This window comes from Carettochelys insculpta, chromosome 3 (assembly GCF_033958435.1).
Source record: "Carettochelys insculpta isolate YL-2023 chromosome 3, ASM3395843v1, whole genome shotgun sequence".
Lineage (NCBI taxonomy): Eukaryota > Metazoa > Chordata > Testudines > Carettochelyidae > Carettochelys > Carettochelys insculpta.
Window position 1 is genome coordinate 63,785,971 of NC_134139.1, and position 17,459 is coordinate 63,803,429.

At 44.2% G+C, this 17,459-nt stretch overlaps 1 protein-coding gene across 3 annotated transcripts in view; it reads left to right on the top strand.

Moving 5' to 3' along the window:
- The first annotated feature begins 869 nt into the window (after positions 1 to 869).
- The window catches only part of PACC1 (proton activated chloride channel 1), a 39,122-nt gene continuing 22,532 nt past the window's right edge, over positions 870 to 17,459 (top strand). For 2 of the 3 annotated variants that reach the window (XM_074990006.1, XM_074990007.1), the window contains exons 1-3: positions 870 to 1,014; positions 10,498 to 10,597; positions 14,702 to 14,917. In XM_074990006.1, coding sequence (XP_074846107.1) covers positions 970 to 1,014; positions 10,498 to 10,597; positions 14,702 to 14,917 — 361 coding nt within the window. In that variant the 5' untranslated portion in view covers positions 870 to 969. Of the gene's footprint in view, positions 1,015 to 10,497; positions 10,598 to 12,149; positions 12,205 to 14,701; positions 14,918 to 17,459 lie in introns of those variants that run through there. The other variant, XM_074990008.1, reaches the window with a different exon arrangement.

Below are 17,459 nucleotides of genomic sequence, written 5' to 3' on the forward strand. Positions count from 1 at the left end.
GTCCCGTGGCACCTTATAGACTAACAGATATTTTGGAGCATAAGCTTTTGTGGGCTTTGGTGAAGCAGGTCTTTGCCCACAAAAGCTTATGCTCCAAAATATCTGTTAGTCTATAGGGTGCCACGGGACTTCTCGTTGTTTCTAAAATGTAACATTCACAAGAGGTGCATAGCCCTCTCTGTGGGCGTTGTAGTGCTGGCCCTGATGACTGTTTATTCCCATCTACATCCCCAAACACGTTTCATCAGCAATTACTAAAGAAATGTAGAAAGCAAAATCACTGTGGCCAGCTCTTGCTGTTCTATTGCAGGTCTTGCAGGATTTGGTCTATTTACTAAAGTCCCCAGCTCCTGTGGTTATGTGATAACCCAGGCTTTCATTTTTAAACATGCAAGTTGCTGCCTGTCTTAAAAACTTGAAACTCTGAACCCTCAGTGTTCAAAAACCACAAAGCAAATAAAAAGAAGCCAGAATTATTACTTTAAGCCCATCCCAGGATTTTTTTGGGGGGTAGGCCGGGGGGCTGACAATGTTTTTGAATGCCTGGGATTGGCTCTTCTAGTCGCCACATAGTCATCCCTCTGCGCTGCCTCTTCTAGGCTTCACGCACACGGGCATGTGTGTCTCTCGTGGGGAAACCCTGTTGAACATCACCGCAGACGCAGTCAGGAAAAGCCTCTTTCCTGCTGCACTCCGGGGATAGCTGCTTTAAATGGGTCGCGGCTCCGTGGGCGGCCGCAGGACAATGCACCACGGTCTGTTTTAAACTACATTTCCCAAAATCCCTCCGCCCTCCCGCGCAGGGGTTGGGGTAGCGGCAACTGCAGCCAGAGGAGGAGATAGAGAGCGAGCGGCAGGCGCTTGCGCCCAGAGCCTGCCTCCGGCTGCAAGCCCAGAGCCGTCTGGCATTGCAGCGCCGCGCTTCTTCCTCTGGGCCCCTGCAGATGTTTGTTCCAGTTCTGCTCGCGGATGGATGCCATGCGGAGGCAAGAGATCGCCGCATCGTACCAGGAGGTACCGAGGGACAGCGGGGTGCGGGGGAGGAAAGCAGATAGTTTCGTTGCGTGAGTAAATCTGCGTGAGAAAGGCGAGCTCCGTTGCAGGCGGCTGGCGCGGGCTTTTGTTTGCTGAGCGGTTGTGCGCCGGTCTGTGCCGTGCGACCTGTTTTAGGTCAGCGACGAGGCAGCCTGTTAGGTGCACCAGCCGCGTGAGATGCACATTAAGGGTGAACCCCCCCCAGCTCCAGTTAAACGTCGTTGCTGCTAATGATTACACCGTGATCAAAGAATTAAAAATGAAACTTGGGTCAGCTGCGTTCCTCATTAGGCGTACCTGTGCTCAGGCTCGGGTTACCTGGCTCTTCAGTCACCTCAGGCGAAGCAAGTCAGCTGGGTCACATCTTACCGGTGGAGCCCGAGCAAAACTGACCCACTAGCTTTATATTCCCCTAGGTCGGTGGTGTCCAATAGAAATTCAAGGATCTCTGTGGCGCTTTTCCCCCGGCCTTGCCTGGTCAAAATAAATGCCCTCCCTCAGGCCAGGCACCCCCCGCCCCCGCCCACAAATTGCTGGCAACTCGCCAGAGCTGCTACTGCCACCACGTGCTTGTCCCACCAAGTGGTGGGGTGAGTGCACAGAGCGGGCAGGGGGCGCTCCATGTGTGGGGCTCCAAGGAGCCACATTTTGCCACACTGCAGTGTCCAGTTCACCACGTGGTGATTGACAAGCATATTGGACACTGCAGCGCTAGGCAAACTGGAAAGCTCAATTCCTCCCAACCTGCAATCACTCAGAGATGTCCTCAGGGATCAGTTTGCTGCCCAAGGCATCCACCTGCTCTCTCTCTCCCTATGATAGAGCCCTGATTCCTAGGGTCCTTGTATTTAAATATGTCAGAATGAAACATGCTGATTTTTGATACAGGCTAATGTATGTCTTTGTGTTTAAAAACAAGGAAATGTCACTTAAATACCGTTAGTTGTAATATTATAGAACAAGCATGTCAGACATGCAGCCTGCGTGCCACTTACAGCTCAAGTGAATTTTTTTGCAGCCCAGCTGCCTTCATGTGTCCTCCTGCCCTCCATGCTGGAGGGCTGCAAAAGACAAGCCAGAGGTACGTGGGTCATTGCAGGGGTCATTCCCCTGGTGGCCTGCTGCAGCCCTCCAGCACTGTGGTCGATCATTCCTGTCCTGTGCTCCCAGGCAGCGGCTCAGGTGCAATGCTATTCTGCCTTGTGGAGCTGAAAGTAGCCCACTCCGGGAGGGACTGGAGCCATGGGCTGGGCAGAAGCTGTGCCAGTTCAGGAGGCATCCCAGCCCCTGGGGCACTGGGCACCATGCCTGGCCTGGGGAGCTGAGCATGTTTGCTGGGGAGACAGCATGGCCAAGGGGCTCCAGGGTGAGTGAGAGGGCTGAAGCTGCTGGCAGCTCTGCCCCAACAGCTGGGCGAGATTTGGGGCTTCACTGGGAGGAGTCAGACTGAGACTGCTCCAGGCAAGCCCCCAGCTGAGCTTCCCAGCTCCCAACAGCTTTAGTGGCCACTGAGCACCGGTGAAAGGCAGGAGCGTGTGTCTCTAGTCATCCAGGGTCCTAGAGGCCATGGGAGAGTTATGGCCACACTGAAACTGGAGGCAGGGGGAGGGACACATGCAGTACCATGCACCCAGCACTGCTGTGGCCTGCACCCTTCCTTGCCCTGAAGACCTGGGGCATGCAGCACAGGGTGTTTACTCAAGAACTCTACACTCACTTACGGGGGCTATGGTTTGCTTTGCTTTGCTTGTCAATTGCTTCCCCTGCCCCCATTCTCCAGCTTCTTTCTATTAATGCACCTTAAAGAACTGTGAACCTGGGCAGGAGGGGGAACCACAGACAATAATTACAAGTACCTTAAATGTATATTTAAATTTAAAAATTGCTTATGTATATTTAATATATTTATATTTACAATCAAATTTTATGAACTAAATATGAATTTTATTGTTTTATAATTTTATATAAAGTCTTAAATATGCAATTAAACTTATTGTATTATATTTAAACAAGACCTGAAAAATTTGATCTATAATAATAAATAATTACAACTTTCCTGATAGAAGTACATTTTCTTTAGTGCCCTGAAAGCTATTCGTTTTCATTTGTGTGGCCCTCAGTAGGCTTTGAGTTTAACATGCCTGTTATAGCATGTACAAGTGTAGATGGTTGACAGATGACTATCACTTAGAAGGGATCTGTTGGAAAGAAAAAGATACTGAAAGATCAATTATAAATCCTGCCTGAAGGCTGAACCTAATTTGCATATCAAACTCATATGTAAACCTATTATACTTGCTTGTACTTGTATCTTCCTTGGCAGATGCATAGAAGTTGTTTTGTTCATGTGAACCATCAGTAGAAACCTGCATCTGATCACCTTTGTCTTCACCATGTAGAGGCAGGGACACAGCTGTTTAGCTCATCTTAAGTTGTAAGCTGTATTTGGCTTTGGGTTTGCATTGTGGGAGGCCCTAGTTTAGCCTACCTGCATTTATCAGTTCTGCTCCCATTTCTCATCAGACTAAAAGACATAAGAAGATTTAAATAACCTCACGCACAAACCAGTGAAGCAGAACATTTATCCTTTTATTTCTATTCCCCAACAGGGTTTTCTCTGACTGAATGAAATTCACTCACATAAAGACAGGAAGTGGGTCAAGAGCACGTGTTGCTACTATTTCTGAAACTGCTTGTGAAGCATGGATCCTGTATCTCCCCTATCTGCCCATGTCTTCTAAGTCATTGTTAACACCTATTAAGTGGTTGCTACCAGCCATCCTCCCTTGCAAACAGAGAGCCCCCTTGCACTGACCTTTCACACCAAGATGAATTTCACACACTGTAGCTTCTTATATTCTCTGTGTCTTTTTGTTTTATCATTCCTTATTTTTCTTTCTAGCTGAGGGGCAAAGAACATTTGAATTTGCTTTTTCCTTTGTTCATTTGACTCCCATCAAAATTCTATGTTCAAACAGTAATTTCCTTTCAGAAGGCCAATAACCTCAGCTATATTAGCTTAGACAGAAATTGGGGATGGGGGGGACAAAAGCAGCAGAAATGTAGCACTTTAAAGACTAGCAAAGTGATTTATTCGGTGATGAGCTTTTGTGGGACAGACCCACTTCTTCAGATCAATTTAGTTTCCAGTACAGACTGACATTTATAAGTACGGAGGACAAAAAAATCACAAAGGATTGAACAAGGGGGGTGAGAGGTAGAGGGATGTTAATTGTCCTGTCTGAGATAATTACAAGCATCACAGGAAGGGAAGCAGTCCTTGTAATGCATGAGGTAGTTGATGCCTCTGTTCACACCACGTGCTAACGTGTTGAAATTGAATATGTACTCTAACGCACAAATCTCTCACTCTAATCTGTTGTTAAATTCTCCATGTTCAGTTAACATCCCTCCACCTCTCACCCCCTTCCTTCAATCCTATTTGATTTGTCAGTTTTTATTGCAATTTTTTTTTGGGGTCCTCTGTGCTAATAAATGTCAGTCTGTACTGGAAATGAAATTGATCTGATGAAGTGAGTCTGTCCCAGGAAAGCTCATCACCAAATAAATCATCTTGTTCTCTTTAAAGTGCTACATTTCTGCTGCTTTGTTACATTGGAGTACAGACTAACAGGGCTACCTCTCAGAGATCCTGGAGTTGTTTGTCATCTTTTAGTTTTATCTGAGCTAACAGTTTCCTCTTGTAAGTCTACTTCCTCCCCTATGTATCAAAAAACAGAAGTGCTGCATTCATTCTAGAGTGATTCTCCCTGGACATTGACACAGAACTGAGACACACTTTTAGGTGGTGTGAAAGTACAGCACCCGTTCTCTTCCACTCCTCCCAGCTCTGGAGATTGGAAATGTAAATTCTGTAATGATTGCCGCGGCATAGGAATGTCAGTGCTGAGATGGATTTCAGTTCCAGATCTTGGCATGATGTTGAAACCCTGTGTTCTTCATTACCTTTCACTTAATGTCCTTGCATGTCAGCTAAATATGTGATGGAATCTTGTACTGTATGTTGGGCAGCTATCACCATATGTGGCTGGTCCTTGGTATGTACACAGTGTATGTAAGATATTGATCTGAGAAGGTGAATGCCACTGTTTGCCTCTGTGTTTGCAAAACAACTTTCATTCATTTGGCAAATTGGAATAACCTTTCATGGTAACACCGCTCCTTGCTATCCTGTTATTGATTGGCTGATTTTGAGTACGTATGAAGATAGAACTGACTACAAAGTAGGTTTCGTCTGGTGACTTCTGGATTGAATGCTGTGCTCCCAAGTTTTAGAGGCTTACCCCACACTTCAGTTAAACTTTTGAAGTCTAATGCTATAATCCTTAGCTCTCGTCCACTAACACCCCGTCTCTGCTTACACTACATTGATGACATCTTCCTCATCTGGACCCATGGGAAGGAGACTCTGGAGGAATTCCACCGGGACTTCAACAACTTTCACCCCAACATCAACCTCAGCCTGGAACAGTCCACACAGGAGATCCACTTCCTGGACACCACGGTGCTAATACACGATGGCCACATCAATATCACCCTGTATCGTAAACCCACTGACCATTACGCCTACCTTCATGCCTCCAGCTTCCATCCCAGACACGCCACACGATCCATTGTCTACAGCCAAGCACTAAGATATAACCGCATTTGCTCCAACCCCTCCGACAGAGACAAACACCTACAGGATCTCTACCAAGCATTCTTGAAACTGCAGTACCCACCTGGGGTAGTGAAAAAACAGATCAACAGAGGCAGACGTGTGCCACAAACCCTCTTACTACAGGACAAGCCCAAGAGAGAAACCAACAGAACACCACTAGCCATCACCTACAGTCCTCAGCTAAAACCTCTACAGCGCGTCATCAGGGATTTACAACCCATCCTGGACAATGATCCTCCACTTTCACAGGCCTTGGGAGGCAGACCAGTCCTTGTCCACAGACAACCTGTCAACCTGAAGCAAATCCTAACCAGCAACTATACACCGTACCACAGTCACTCTAACTCAGGGACCCATCCATGCAACAAACCTCGTTGCCAGCTCTGCCCAAATATCTACACCAGCAACACCATTACAGGACCTAACCAGATCAGCCACACCATCATGGGTTCATTCAGCTGCACATCTATCAATATAATTTATGCCATCATGTGCCAGCAGTGCCCCTCTGCTATATACACTGGACAAACTGGACAGTCTCTATGTAAAAGAATAAACGCACACAAGTTGGATATCAGAAATGGCAATATACAAAAACCCGTACGAGAGCACTTCAATCTCCCAGGCCACACAGTAGCAGACTTAAAAGTAGCTATCCTACAGCAAAGAAATTTCAGGACCAGACTCCAAAGAGAAATTTCTGAGCTACAATTCATCTGCAAATTCGACGCCCTCAGCTCAGGCTTAAACAGAGACTGTGAATGGCTGGCTAAATACAGAAGCAGTTTCCCCTCCCTTGGTGTTCACACCTCCAGATCAACTGCTGGTAGTAAGCCTCACCCTTGCTGACTGAGCTAACCTTGTTATCCCCACCCTTGCTCTGGCTTATTTATACCTGGCCCTGCAGATTTCCAAGACCAGCGTCTGATGAAGTGAGTCTGTGCTCACGAAAGCTCATGCTCAAAACTTTTCTGTTAGTCTATAAGGTGCCACAGGACCCTTAGTTGCTGTTACAGATCCAGACTAACACGGCTACCCCCCGATACTTGACACAATGCTATATGTGATTCTTCGTGGTTTGGAGTGAATTTTGTATGCATATTTCTGGTCAAGTGTGTTCTCTGAACTTGCTGTGACTTTGGCTATCTTTAGGAGCATCAGCCCACCAACACAATTGACCTGATTACTAAAGGTATGATCCATGAAGTGACTTAAGTCCCTTTGTGGATCTGGGCCCAGGGGTTAGTGCTTGTAACATTGACAAAGATACCCGAACAGTTTGGGCTCTGAGTTGGAACAAGAAAACATGTGGTTGCTGTTTTTCTTTGCAAAGCATTTACTTGTTTGTTATAAGCTTCACTAAGCTCAAAAATAAAGAACAGCAATTGGTGAACTTTTTGACTGTATTTTTTTAATGACACATCTACTCAGGTAGTTTGGGCTGTGCTTTAGAGTAACTTGCACTAATAGCTCTTAAAAATAATATTTCTTGCGTGCCCTTCTGACTGTAGTGTGTGAATGCTTTGTTCTGTGGCACAGATTGTGATTTGTAGTAATACGTAGGATGAAACATTGACCTTCTCCACTCAAGAACATGGAATCATAGAATACTAGGACTGGAAGGGACCTCGGGAGGTCATCAAGTCCAGCCCCCTGCCCTAATGGCAGGACCAAGTACTATCTAAACCATCCCTGATAAACATCTATCTAACCTGTTCTTAAATATCTCCAGCGATGGAGATTCCACAACCTCCCTTGGCAATTTATTCCACTGTTTGACCACCCTGACAGTTAGGAACTTTTTCCTAATGTCCAACCTAAACCTCCCTTGCTGCAGTTTAAATCCATTTCCTCTTGCTCTATCCTCAGAGGCCAAAAAGAACAAGTTTTCTCCCTCTTCCTTATGACACCCTTTTAGATACCTGAAAACCACTATCGTGTTCCCCCCTCAATCTTCTCTTTTCCAAACTAAACTAGCCCAGTTCTTTCAGCCTTTCTTCATAGGTCACATTCTCCAGACCTTTAATCATTCTTGTCGCTCTTTTCTGGACCATCTCTAATTTCTCCACATCTTTCTTGAATTGCAGTGCCCAGAATTGGACACAATACTCCAGCTGAGGCCTAACCAGCGCACAGTAGAGCAGTAGAATGACTTTTTGTGTCTTGTTCACAACACACCTGTTAATGCATCCCAAAATCATGTGTGCTTTTTTTGGAACAGCATCACACTGTTGACTCATATTTAGCTTGTGGTCCACTATAACCCCTAGATCCCTTTCTGCTATAGTCATTCCTAGACAGTCTCTCACCATTCTGTATGCGTGCAACTGATTGTTCCTTCCCAAGTGGAGGACTTTGCATTTGTCCTTATTAAACTTCGTCCTATTTACCTCAAAACATTTCTCCAGTTTATCCAGATCATTTTGAATTATGACCCTATGCTCCAAAACAATTGCAACCCCTCCCAGCTTGGTAACATCTGCAGACATAATAAGCGTACTTTCTATGGCAATATCTCAATCGTTGATGAAGATATTGAACAGAACCGGTCCTAAAACAGACCCCACTTGTTATGCTTAACTCCTCTCTGAGTATGGTTGTCCAGCCAGTTATGCACCCACCTTATAGTAGCCTCATCTAAGTTGTATTGCTTAGTCTTTTTATAAGAATATCATGCGAGACTGTATCAAATGCTTTACTAAAGTCTAGGTATACCATATCTACTGCTTCTCCGCTATCCACAAGGCTTGTTATCCTATCAAAGAAAAAGCTATCAGATTGGTTCGACATGATTTGTTCTTTACATATCCATGCTGGCTGTTCCCTATCACCTTACCACCTTTCAAGTGCTTGCAGATGATTTCTTTAATTACATGCTGCATTATCTTTCCTGACACAGAAGTAAAGCTGACTGGCCTGTAGTTTCCTGGGTTATTCTTATTCCCCTTTTTATGGATAGGCACTATATTTGCCTTTCTCCAGTCTGGAATCTCTCCTGTCTCCCATGATTTTCCAAAGATAATAGCTAATGGCTCTGATACGTCCTCCATCAGCTCCTTTAATATTCTGGGATGCATTTCATCAGGGCCTGGTGACTTTCAGGCATCTAACTTTCCTAAGTGATTTTTAACTTGTTCTTTTTTTATTTTATCTTCTAAACCTACCCCTTTCCCACTAGCATTCACTATGTTAGGCATTCCTTCATCAGACTTCTCAGCGAAGACCGAAACAAAGAAGTCATTAAGCATCTCTGCCATTTCCAAGCTCCCTGTTACTGTTTCTCCCTCCTCACTGAGCAATTGCCCTACCCTGTCCTTGGTCTTCCTCTTGTTTCTAACGTATTTATAAAAAGCCTTCTTGTTTCCCTTTATGCCTGTAGCTACTTTGAGCTCATTTTGTGCCTTAGCCTTTCTAATCTTGCTCCTGCATTCTTGTGTTGTTTGCCTATATTCATCCTTTGTAATTTGTCCTTGTTTCCATTTTTTATATGATTCCTTTTTTATTTTGAGATCATGCAAGATCTCTTGGTTAAGCCAAGGCGGTCTTTTGCTATATTTTCTATCTTTCCTATGCAGTGGGATAGCTTGCTTTTGGGCCCTTAATAATGTCCCTTTGAAAAACTGCCAACTCTCCTCAGCTGTTTTTCCCCTCAGTTTTGCTTCCCATGGGACCTTACCAACCAGCTCTCTGAGTTTAACAAAATCTGCCCTTCTGAAATCAATTATCTCTATTTTGCTGTTTTCCCTTCTACCCTTACTTAGAATTGTGAACTCTATGATTTCATGATCACTTTCACCCAAGCTGCCTTGGACTTTCAAGTTTTCTACCAATTCCTCCCTATTTGTTAAAATCAAATCTAGACCAGCTTCCCCGCTGGTGGTAGCTTTTTCAACCTTTTGGAATAAAAAATTGTCTCCAGTGCAATCCAAGAACTTACTGAATAGTCTGTGCCCCGCTGTATTAGTTTCCCAACATATATCTGGATAGTTGAAGTCCCCCATCACCACCAAATCCGGGGCCCTGCATGACTTTGTTAGTTGTTTAAAAAAAGCCTCATCCACTTCTTCCACCTGGGTAGGCGGCCTGTAGTAGACTCCTAGACACTATCTTAGTTTTGAGGGTTCATGCGGATTGAAGATGCCACCAAAAAGTTTTGGTTTTTCAAGGGTGTTGGTAATGGTATGCTAGTCTGGGCTCAAAAAATCTGGATTCAGTTTCAGGCTCTCACATTTCCTTTGTTGTTTTGGGCAAATAAGTTAATCTTTTGAGCAGTGAGGATAATATGTCTTTTCTCACAACCTTAGGCTACATGTACACTACAGCCCTAATCAACACTCTGAGACTGATTCACAAGTGGTAAATTTAGCAAATCTAATTAAGACCTGCTATATCTACCACAGATAGCTCCCTGGTCAACCTTGTTGTTCTGCCCCGGATTAGAAGCGTAAGGGAAGTTGATGGGAGAGTTTTTTGTGTCAACCTCCTGGCTGCTCGCCCCGTGGCGTAGAACCCCATGGTAATTAGACTTAAAATATGTTGACTCCAGCTATGTTGTTTATACATCTGGAACTGTGTAGCTTGAGTTGACTTTCAGCTGTAGTGAAGCTCTAGCCATAGTCCTGTCTCTCTATTGTAAGTTCTTCATGCAAGGACTATCTTTTACTGTGTACTGTACAATGAGGCTCTGATACCAATTGGATCCCACTGCGCTGCTATAACACAATTCAATAATTATGATGATGATATAAAAGTACATTTTCAAATGTAATTTTATTCCTTAGCTGAATGAGGATGGGGAGCACGTAGCTGAGCATCCAGAGCCAATGGAGGAAGGGGAAGAAGAGGATGACAATCAGGATACCAGCTCTGCTATTTTACCAGGTGAGAGCTACTGATCCATGAGTCTGCTGGCTATTAAGTGCCTAATAAAAGCTGCTTGTTTTGAATGGTCTGCTGGGGGACATTTGGAACAATAAAAGGCTCAGGGACAGTAATGAACTACCAAAGGAAAGCCAAAGAGTTCCTTACCTGTTAGACCACATCACTGTTTCCTCTGCTCCTGACATCAACCTGGTGTTAGAACTAAACCAGAGAGACTCCAGCAGAATCCATGTAAAAGAAAACGCTTCTTTGCCTCAGTAGGGTGAAGTGCTGACCTGACTCTCCTGGGATTTGACTGTGCAATTCTAGAGAGTTGGTGTATTGCAAATTTGTGGCATGGCCTCACTAAGCAAGTTGCACCAATTGAACAGAAGTTGTGGCTTTAAACAAATTCAGGCCTTGTCTGCACGACAGTTTTGTCAAAAAAAAAAAGTTATGCTGTTTTAATGTCTGATGCATGTCCACACTGTATTTCCTGTGTCGGTAGAGTGCATCCATGCTAGCAGTCCTTGCATCTACACAGAGAGGAAGCCACTGTGAGTAGCTATCCCACTGCAACTGGCCAGGGAGTGCTTTGGGAAGGGTTTTCAATGCCTTACGGGGCAGGTATATCACACAGTGCAAGTTTCTCCATCCCATTGTTCTCTGGCATCCTGTACGTGGTCAGCTGTTTTTTCAAGTGACATGTGGTGTATGGGGAGGTCAGTGACAGAAGTGTGCGTGTTGGCTGGGGGAGAGACAGAAACAGCATGTGTTAGGAAAGTGTGCATGTGTTACTTTGGCCACTGCTGTGGTCCCTACTGATGGGGAGAGCAGGATTCCGTGTTAATGCTTCTGTGATTCCCTCCCAGTTCTTCCACAGCCTCTGCTGCCTGTGGCAGCAACTTGAGCAGCTCTGTGAGCCCTCTGTGCTGAGGAATGGCAAAGCTTCATGGAGCTTTGAAAAAGACCATAAGAACGGCCATACTGGGTCAGACCAAAGGTCCGTCTAGCCCAGTATCCTGTTTGCCGACAGTAGCCAATGCCAGGTGCCCCAGAGGAGGTGAACCAAAGACAACGATCAAGCAATTTGTCTCCTGCCATCCATCTCCCGCGCTGGACAAAAGGCTAGGCACCATACCTTACCCCTTGCTAATAGCCATCTATGGACCTACCCTCCAAACATTTATCCAGCTCTTTTTTAAACTCTGTTGGAGTCCTGGCCTTCACAGCGTCCTCTGGCAAGGAGTTCCTTAGGTTGCCTGTGCGCTGTGTGAAGAAAAACTTTCTTTTATTAGTTTTGAACCTGCTACGCATTAATCTCAATTGGTGTCCTGTAGTTCTTATATTATGGGAACAAGTAAATAACTTTTCTGTATTCACTTTCTCCACACCATTCATGATTTTATATACCTGTATCATATTGCCCCTTAGTGTCCTCTTTTCTATACTGAAAAGTCCCAGTCTCTCTAGCCTCCCCTCATATGGGACCCATTCCAAACCCTTAATCATTTTAGTTGCCCTTTTCTGAACCTTTTCTAATGCCAGTATATCTTTTTTCAGGTGAGGGGACCACATCTGCACGCAGTACTCAAGATGTGGGCGTACCATAGTTTTATATAGGGGAAGTAAGATATTCTTCGTCTTATTTTCTATCCCTTTTTTAATTATTCGTAACATCCTGTTTGTTTTACTGACTGCCACTGCACACTGCATGGATGTTTCCAGAGAACTATCCACTATAATTCCAAGATCCCTTTCCTGATCTGTTGTAGCTAAATTTGCCCCCATCATATTGTATGTATAATTGGGGTTATTTTTCCCAGTGTGCATTACCTTACACTTACCCATATTAAATTTCATTTGCCATTTTGCTGCCCAATCTCTCAGTTTGCTGAGATCTTTTTGAAGATTTTCACAATCTGCTTTGGTTTTGACTATCCTGAACAGGTTGGTATCATCTGCAAACTTTGCCACCTCACTGCTTACCCCTTTCTCTAGATCATTGATGAATAAGTGGAACAAGATTAGTCCCAGGACTGACCCTTGTGGAACACCACTAGTTACCCCCTTCCATTGTGAAAATTTACCATTTATTCCTACCCTTTGTTTCGTGTCTTTTAACCATTTCCCAGGAGGGGCACATGCTTGCTTAGCTAGATGCAGAGCAGGCAAGCTCAAAACAGCAAACAGAGCCAATATGGTGGGAATTGTGGGATATGGGGGGGAGGCCTTTGTAAGATAGGAGGCTTCTCCAGGCTCAGCTGAGAGAGCCAAACCAGGGCGAATTGCTTAAAACAGGGCTACGGACAGCCCAAGACTGGTGGTCCTCCACTATAAGGCAAACCAAAACAGCCACAAAGACCACCTCTGCTGCCACTCTGACCAGTAAAAATTTACACAAGTGAATCCCTCAGAAATTCCAGCTTCCCTTGTGCCATAATCAATACCCTCTTTACACAGATGAGAGGTTGTAAAAACCAATCTCACTAAATCCATTCACTAAATCCCTCAGTCTCAAAGGTCCAGCCACCTCCCTGGTCAATGAGTGCATTAAGATCTTACCCAAAGAGCAACACTGTGCCAATCCTTTAGAACCTAAAACCTAAAGTGATTGTTAAAGCAATTATATTACATACATCAATCACAAAGTTCTTGCAGCAGATGGAATAGGCTGCTATCTTCAGTCTCTTGAGTACATCCTTTATTAGGATGGGTCAGCAATCCTTCCAGGATGAGGCTATAGCAGAGATGTTCCTGAAGTGATGAGCTGGATTGAAAACTGAAAACAAAATGGAGGAGCCTCAGCGTCCCCTTTATACTCTTGCCCATGTGGAGAGAAATACATTGTTCCTCCCTGTGTAGGCACACTTTTGAAATGGACAACCACGTGAGCAGGTCACCCCTCTGTGTCCTTTTTTGGGCAGTCTGGCATTGGCAGCCTTCCAGACTACACATCCACAGCTAAATTCTTAAGATGTTCATTGAAATCAAGTGCTGCTTTACCTGGTGCCCTGCATTGTATTGTGGTCTCCCGGAAACAATAATTTCAGGTACAAGTACAGAGCCAGTACTTACAACTCTCTATATAAAAATGACACGAACATATTCAGTGAGTCTGCAGAGTGTTGCCACCAAAAGTAGCTTTGTAGTGTATACGCCCCTTGGTTCATTGAAACTGTGTAATGTGGACAAAGCACTGGGTTACAGCACTGTAAGTATTGTGTGGATGTGCGTTTTGGTTTAAATCAGGTTTATTGCATTTTAGATTAAGTTGACTTAAGAAAAGGTATTAACTAAAGCTAGAGTGACACAACAGCGGAAGATTGACCCACTCATGGTTGATCTTCTGGGGTTTCATTTCAGGCATGTGTGAAATGATGCTCCCTGGTATCAATGAGGAATAGGGAAGGTTGACCTGCCACGTGGACAGATGTAGAAGTCAACCGTGGATACATCAATTTTAGCTATGCAGTTGGCATAGCTCAAATTGCATATTGGGAAATAGAGGTGGGATGTATACATATCAAAGGACTCTGACTCATGTTGCTCAAGATAGTGAAAGTGGGAGGGTAACCAAATTTTTTTCTCTAGTTAACTAGACAACTTTGTGTAGCTTTATATAATATGCATATGTTAGACTTTACTCTTTAAAATGTAAGGGAACATATAGTTGACTTGATGCAGGCACCCTGCAGTTAACTAGCTGCACAAGAGCATTATAGTACTGAAAGCCTGTGGTTATACATAGGGTTAAAGTTGGTCAGAATCAGTAGGTGCAGCCTTGGGAGAAATGAGTTTTTTATTCTGTGGAAAGAAGGGCTGAACTGGGGACTTTTTGCTGTGAACTCTGGATTTTTCAGATGAACTGCCCTCTTTATTTTTTATTCTGCCTATTGTGTGCCTAGGCACAATGCAAGAGGTAAAAGAAGAGGCAGAACTATTGATCATACCTCCTCATGTTCCAGGGAAATAGCATCATTTGTTCTTACACTTTTAATCTGACTAAGCCCCTTGTTCCCTCTCATTTCAAATAGTTCATCTTGAAATTAATGCTCTGCATGATTCAGTGTGAAAGATTGTAAGTAAATACTCTTAAAAAATTAAATCCTATATTTTTTTCAGTCCTAGATTGTGAATCGGATACCAATAGCCCTTCTGTACGTTTCAGCAAGACCTGCCTAAAGAATGTATTTTCAGTAATTCTCCTCTTCATTTATCTGCTGCTTATGGCTGTAGCTGTGTTCCTTGTCTACCAAACTATCAGTGACTTCAGGGAAAAGCTCAAACACCCAGTGATGTCTGTCTCTTACAAGGAGGTGACCTTGTATGATGCACCTGGTAAGTCTCTGGAAATGAATCTTGGTTGTGAAGTCTGCCTGTATCTCAAGATGCTATTCAAATCTTTGCATGTGTTACTGACAGCATTTTGCAGGTAACAAGTGCTGATGCTGTTTAATCTCCATATTGGTCCAAGTGATGCAAAAAACACTTTGGGGCTTTGCTTCTCTTTTTGTTTAACGTATGGTGGGAGCGGCTTCAGCAAATGGAACCTTCACTCTTGTTCTGAGAGATCTGCTGAATCTTAACATATATAACATAATAGTAGCTTTAGAGCAGTGGTGTCCAACACAAATTTCAGGATTGCCACAACCCCCACCCCCCGCAGAGCCAGGCACCCGTACCCCCTGACAGCCACCCCCTCCCCGCACCAGACGGCTGGCAACGCAATTGGAGTAGCACTAGCTGTTCTGGGCCAGGGGTAGAACCGTGCCAGCTATGCTGGGTTGGAACCTCCGCTGCCTCTGCCACCATGTGCTTGTCCCACCAAGTGGTGGGGCGCATGCATGGAGTGGGCTGAGGGCTCTCCAGTTCCCCACATCGTGGTGTCCAGTTCACCACATGTAGTGAACGGGAGGACACCACAGCTTTAGAGACACATGCAGTTCTCCAGTGGATATGAGTTTTTTTTTTTTTTTTTGCAGAGTCCAGAGGCTTGAATGGGCTCATCTTGATCTCTTGGGAGTGAAAAGAATATTGACCACAGAAAAACTCCTTAAGTTCCTTAACCCAGCCAAGGCAGCACATCCAGCTGCTGCCAGGATCCCTGCCCCTTGAAGTGTCAAGGAAATAACAGTAGTCAAAATAGGGTAGAACTGTGTAGTCAAAGCACTGTATAGGCAGCCATAAAATCATCAGCTGTGATTCTCTGATGTTGCACTGCTATACTTACCTTATGACATTGCATCAGTAGGCAATGCCAATATTGCAACGCAACATCAGAGAATCGTATGGCAGTTACTTGGTGACCTTTTTGTTCTTTGGAGTATTGTATGTATGAGATAAATTAACCAGTTAATAGTCTGTGGTGGAACATGCAGTTCCAATCATCATTATTAGCAGCTGCTTACTCAGAGGGATACCATCAACTTAAAAATCACAATTCCATCTGAAATTTTTAACACCTATTCTTATTAGGAGTAACCCTCAGTGATTATTGCTCAAAAGATTAGAGAGAAAATATTTGGGTTTGTTTTTTTGTTAGTGATACTGTGCCCATGTAGCAGCATTCTGTGTATAGCTAATTGCTTCCTGTGTAGTCATTTAGACCCCAGTTCTGCAATCAGATCTTTGTGAGGAATGGTAGTCATGAGCCCATGTGTCTGCCCTTTTTGACTTCTCATGTGAGGACACACAGATTATTTCAGTAATTAGTTTAGGCTTATAAATCATATGGTAATTTATCACATGTAGAACATTTTACTTTTTTTTTTTTTTCCAATTAGTTGATCTCTATCATCTTCAAGCAAATCTGTGTTTCCAAAACTCATTGTGGCAAAAGAACTTAGCTGGTTTTCATAAGGGGGCAGCCAGAAAGAAACACTTAAAGGTTTTACACCTATCGTTGGACTTAGACATTGCTGTATTAGGTGGGGAAAATAGCTTGCCTATCTAATAGCAAACGTGATGAAGATAATTTGTTGACACATTTTATATTTTTGATTTAGCCCCATAAAGTATTTAGTAATTATAGTATTGGTTGGATAACACAGGAAGGAATGTCTTTTTGCTTTTATTTTGTCAGTCAGTGGCCGTGTCTACACTAGCCCCAAACTTCGAAATGGCCACGCAAATGGCCATTTCGAAGTTTACTAATGAAGTGCTGAAATACATGTTCAGCGCTTCATTAGCATGCAGGCTGCTGCGGCGCTTCGAAATTGACGCGGCTCGTCCTGACGGGGCTCCTTTTCGAAAGGACCCCGCCTACTTCGAAGTCACCTTATTCCCATGAGCTGATGGGAATAAGGTGACTTCGAAGTAGGCGGGGTCCTTTCGAAAAGGAGCCCCGTCAGGATGATCCGCGTCAATTTCGAAGCGCCGCAGCAGCCTGCATGCTAATGAAGCGCTGAACATGTATTTCAGCGCTTCATTAGTAAACTTCGAAATGGCCATTTGCGTGGCCATTTCGAAGTCACCTTATTCCCATGAGCTGATGGGAATAAGGGGACTTTGAAGTAGCCAGGGTCCTTTCGAAAAGGAGCCCCGTCTGGACGAGCCGCGCAGCGGTGAGGCGTGTCAATTTCGAAGTGCCGCCCGCATGCTAATGAAGTGCTGAATATACATTTCAGCGCTTCATTAGTAAACTTCAAAATGGCCATTTGCGTGGCCATTTCGAAGTTTGGGGCTAGTGTAGACGTAGCCAGTGACTTTAGAGATTCCATAGACATTGCTTCTCTTGGTTTTATATGATATGGTTTAAGACCTTGAGCCACTAAAACAATTAATCCGTAGAAGTACGGAGGAGGAGTTTGGATTTATTAGGAACTGGGGAAACATCTGAAAAAGGAGGAGCCTGTCCAGGAAGAATTGGCTCCATCTAAAC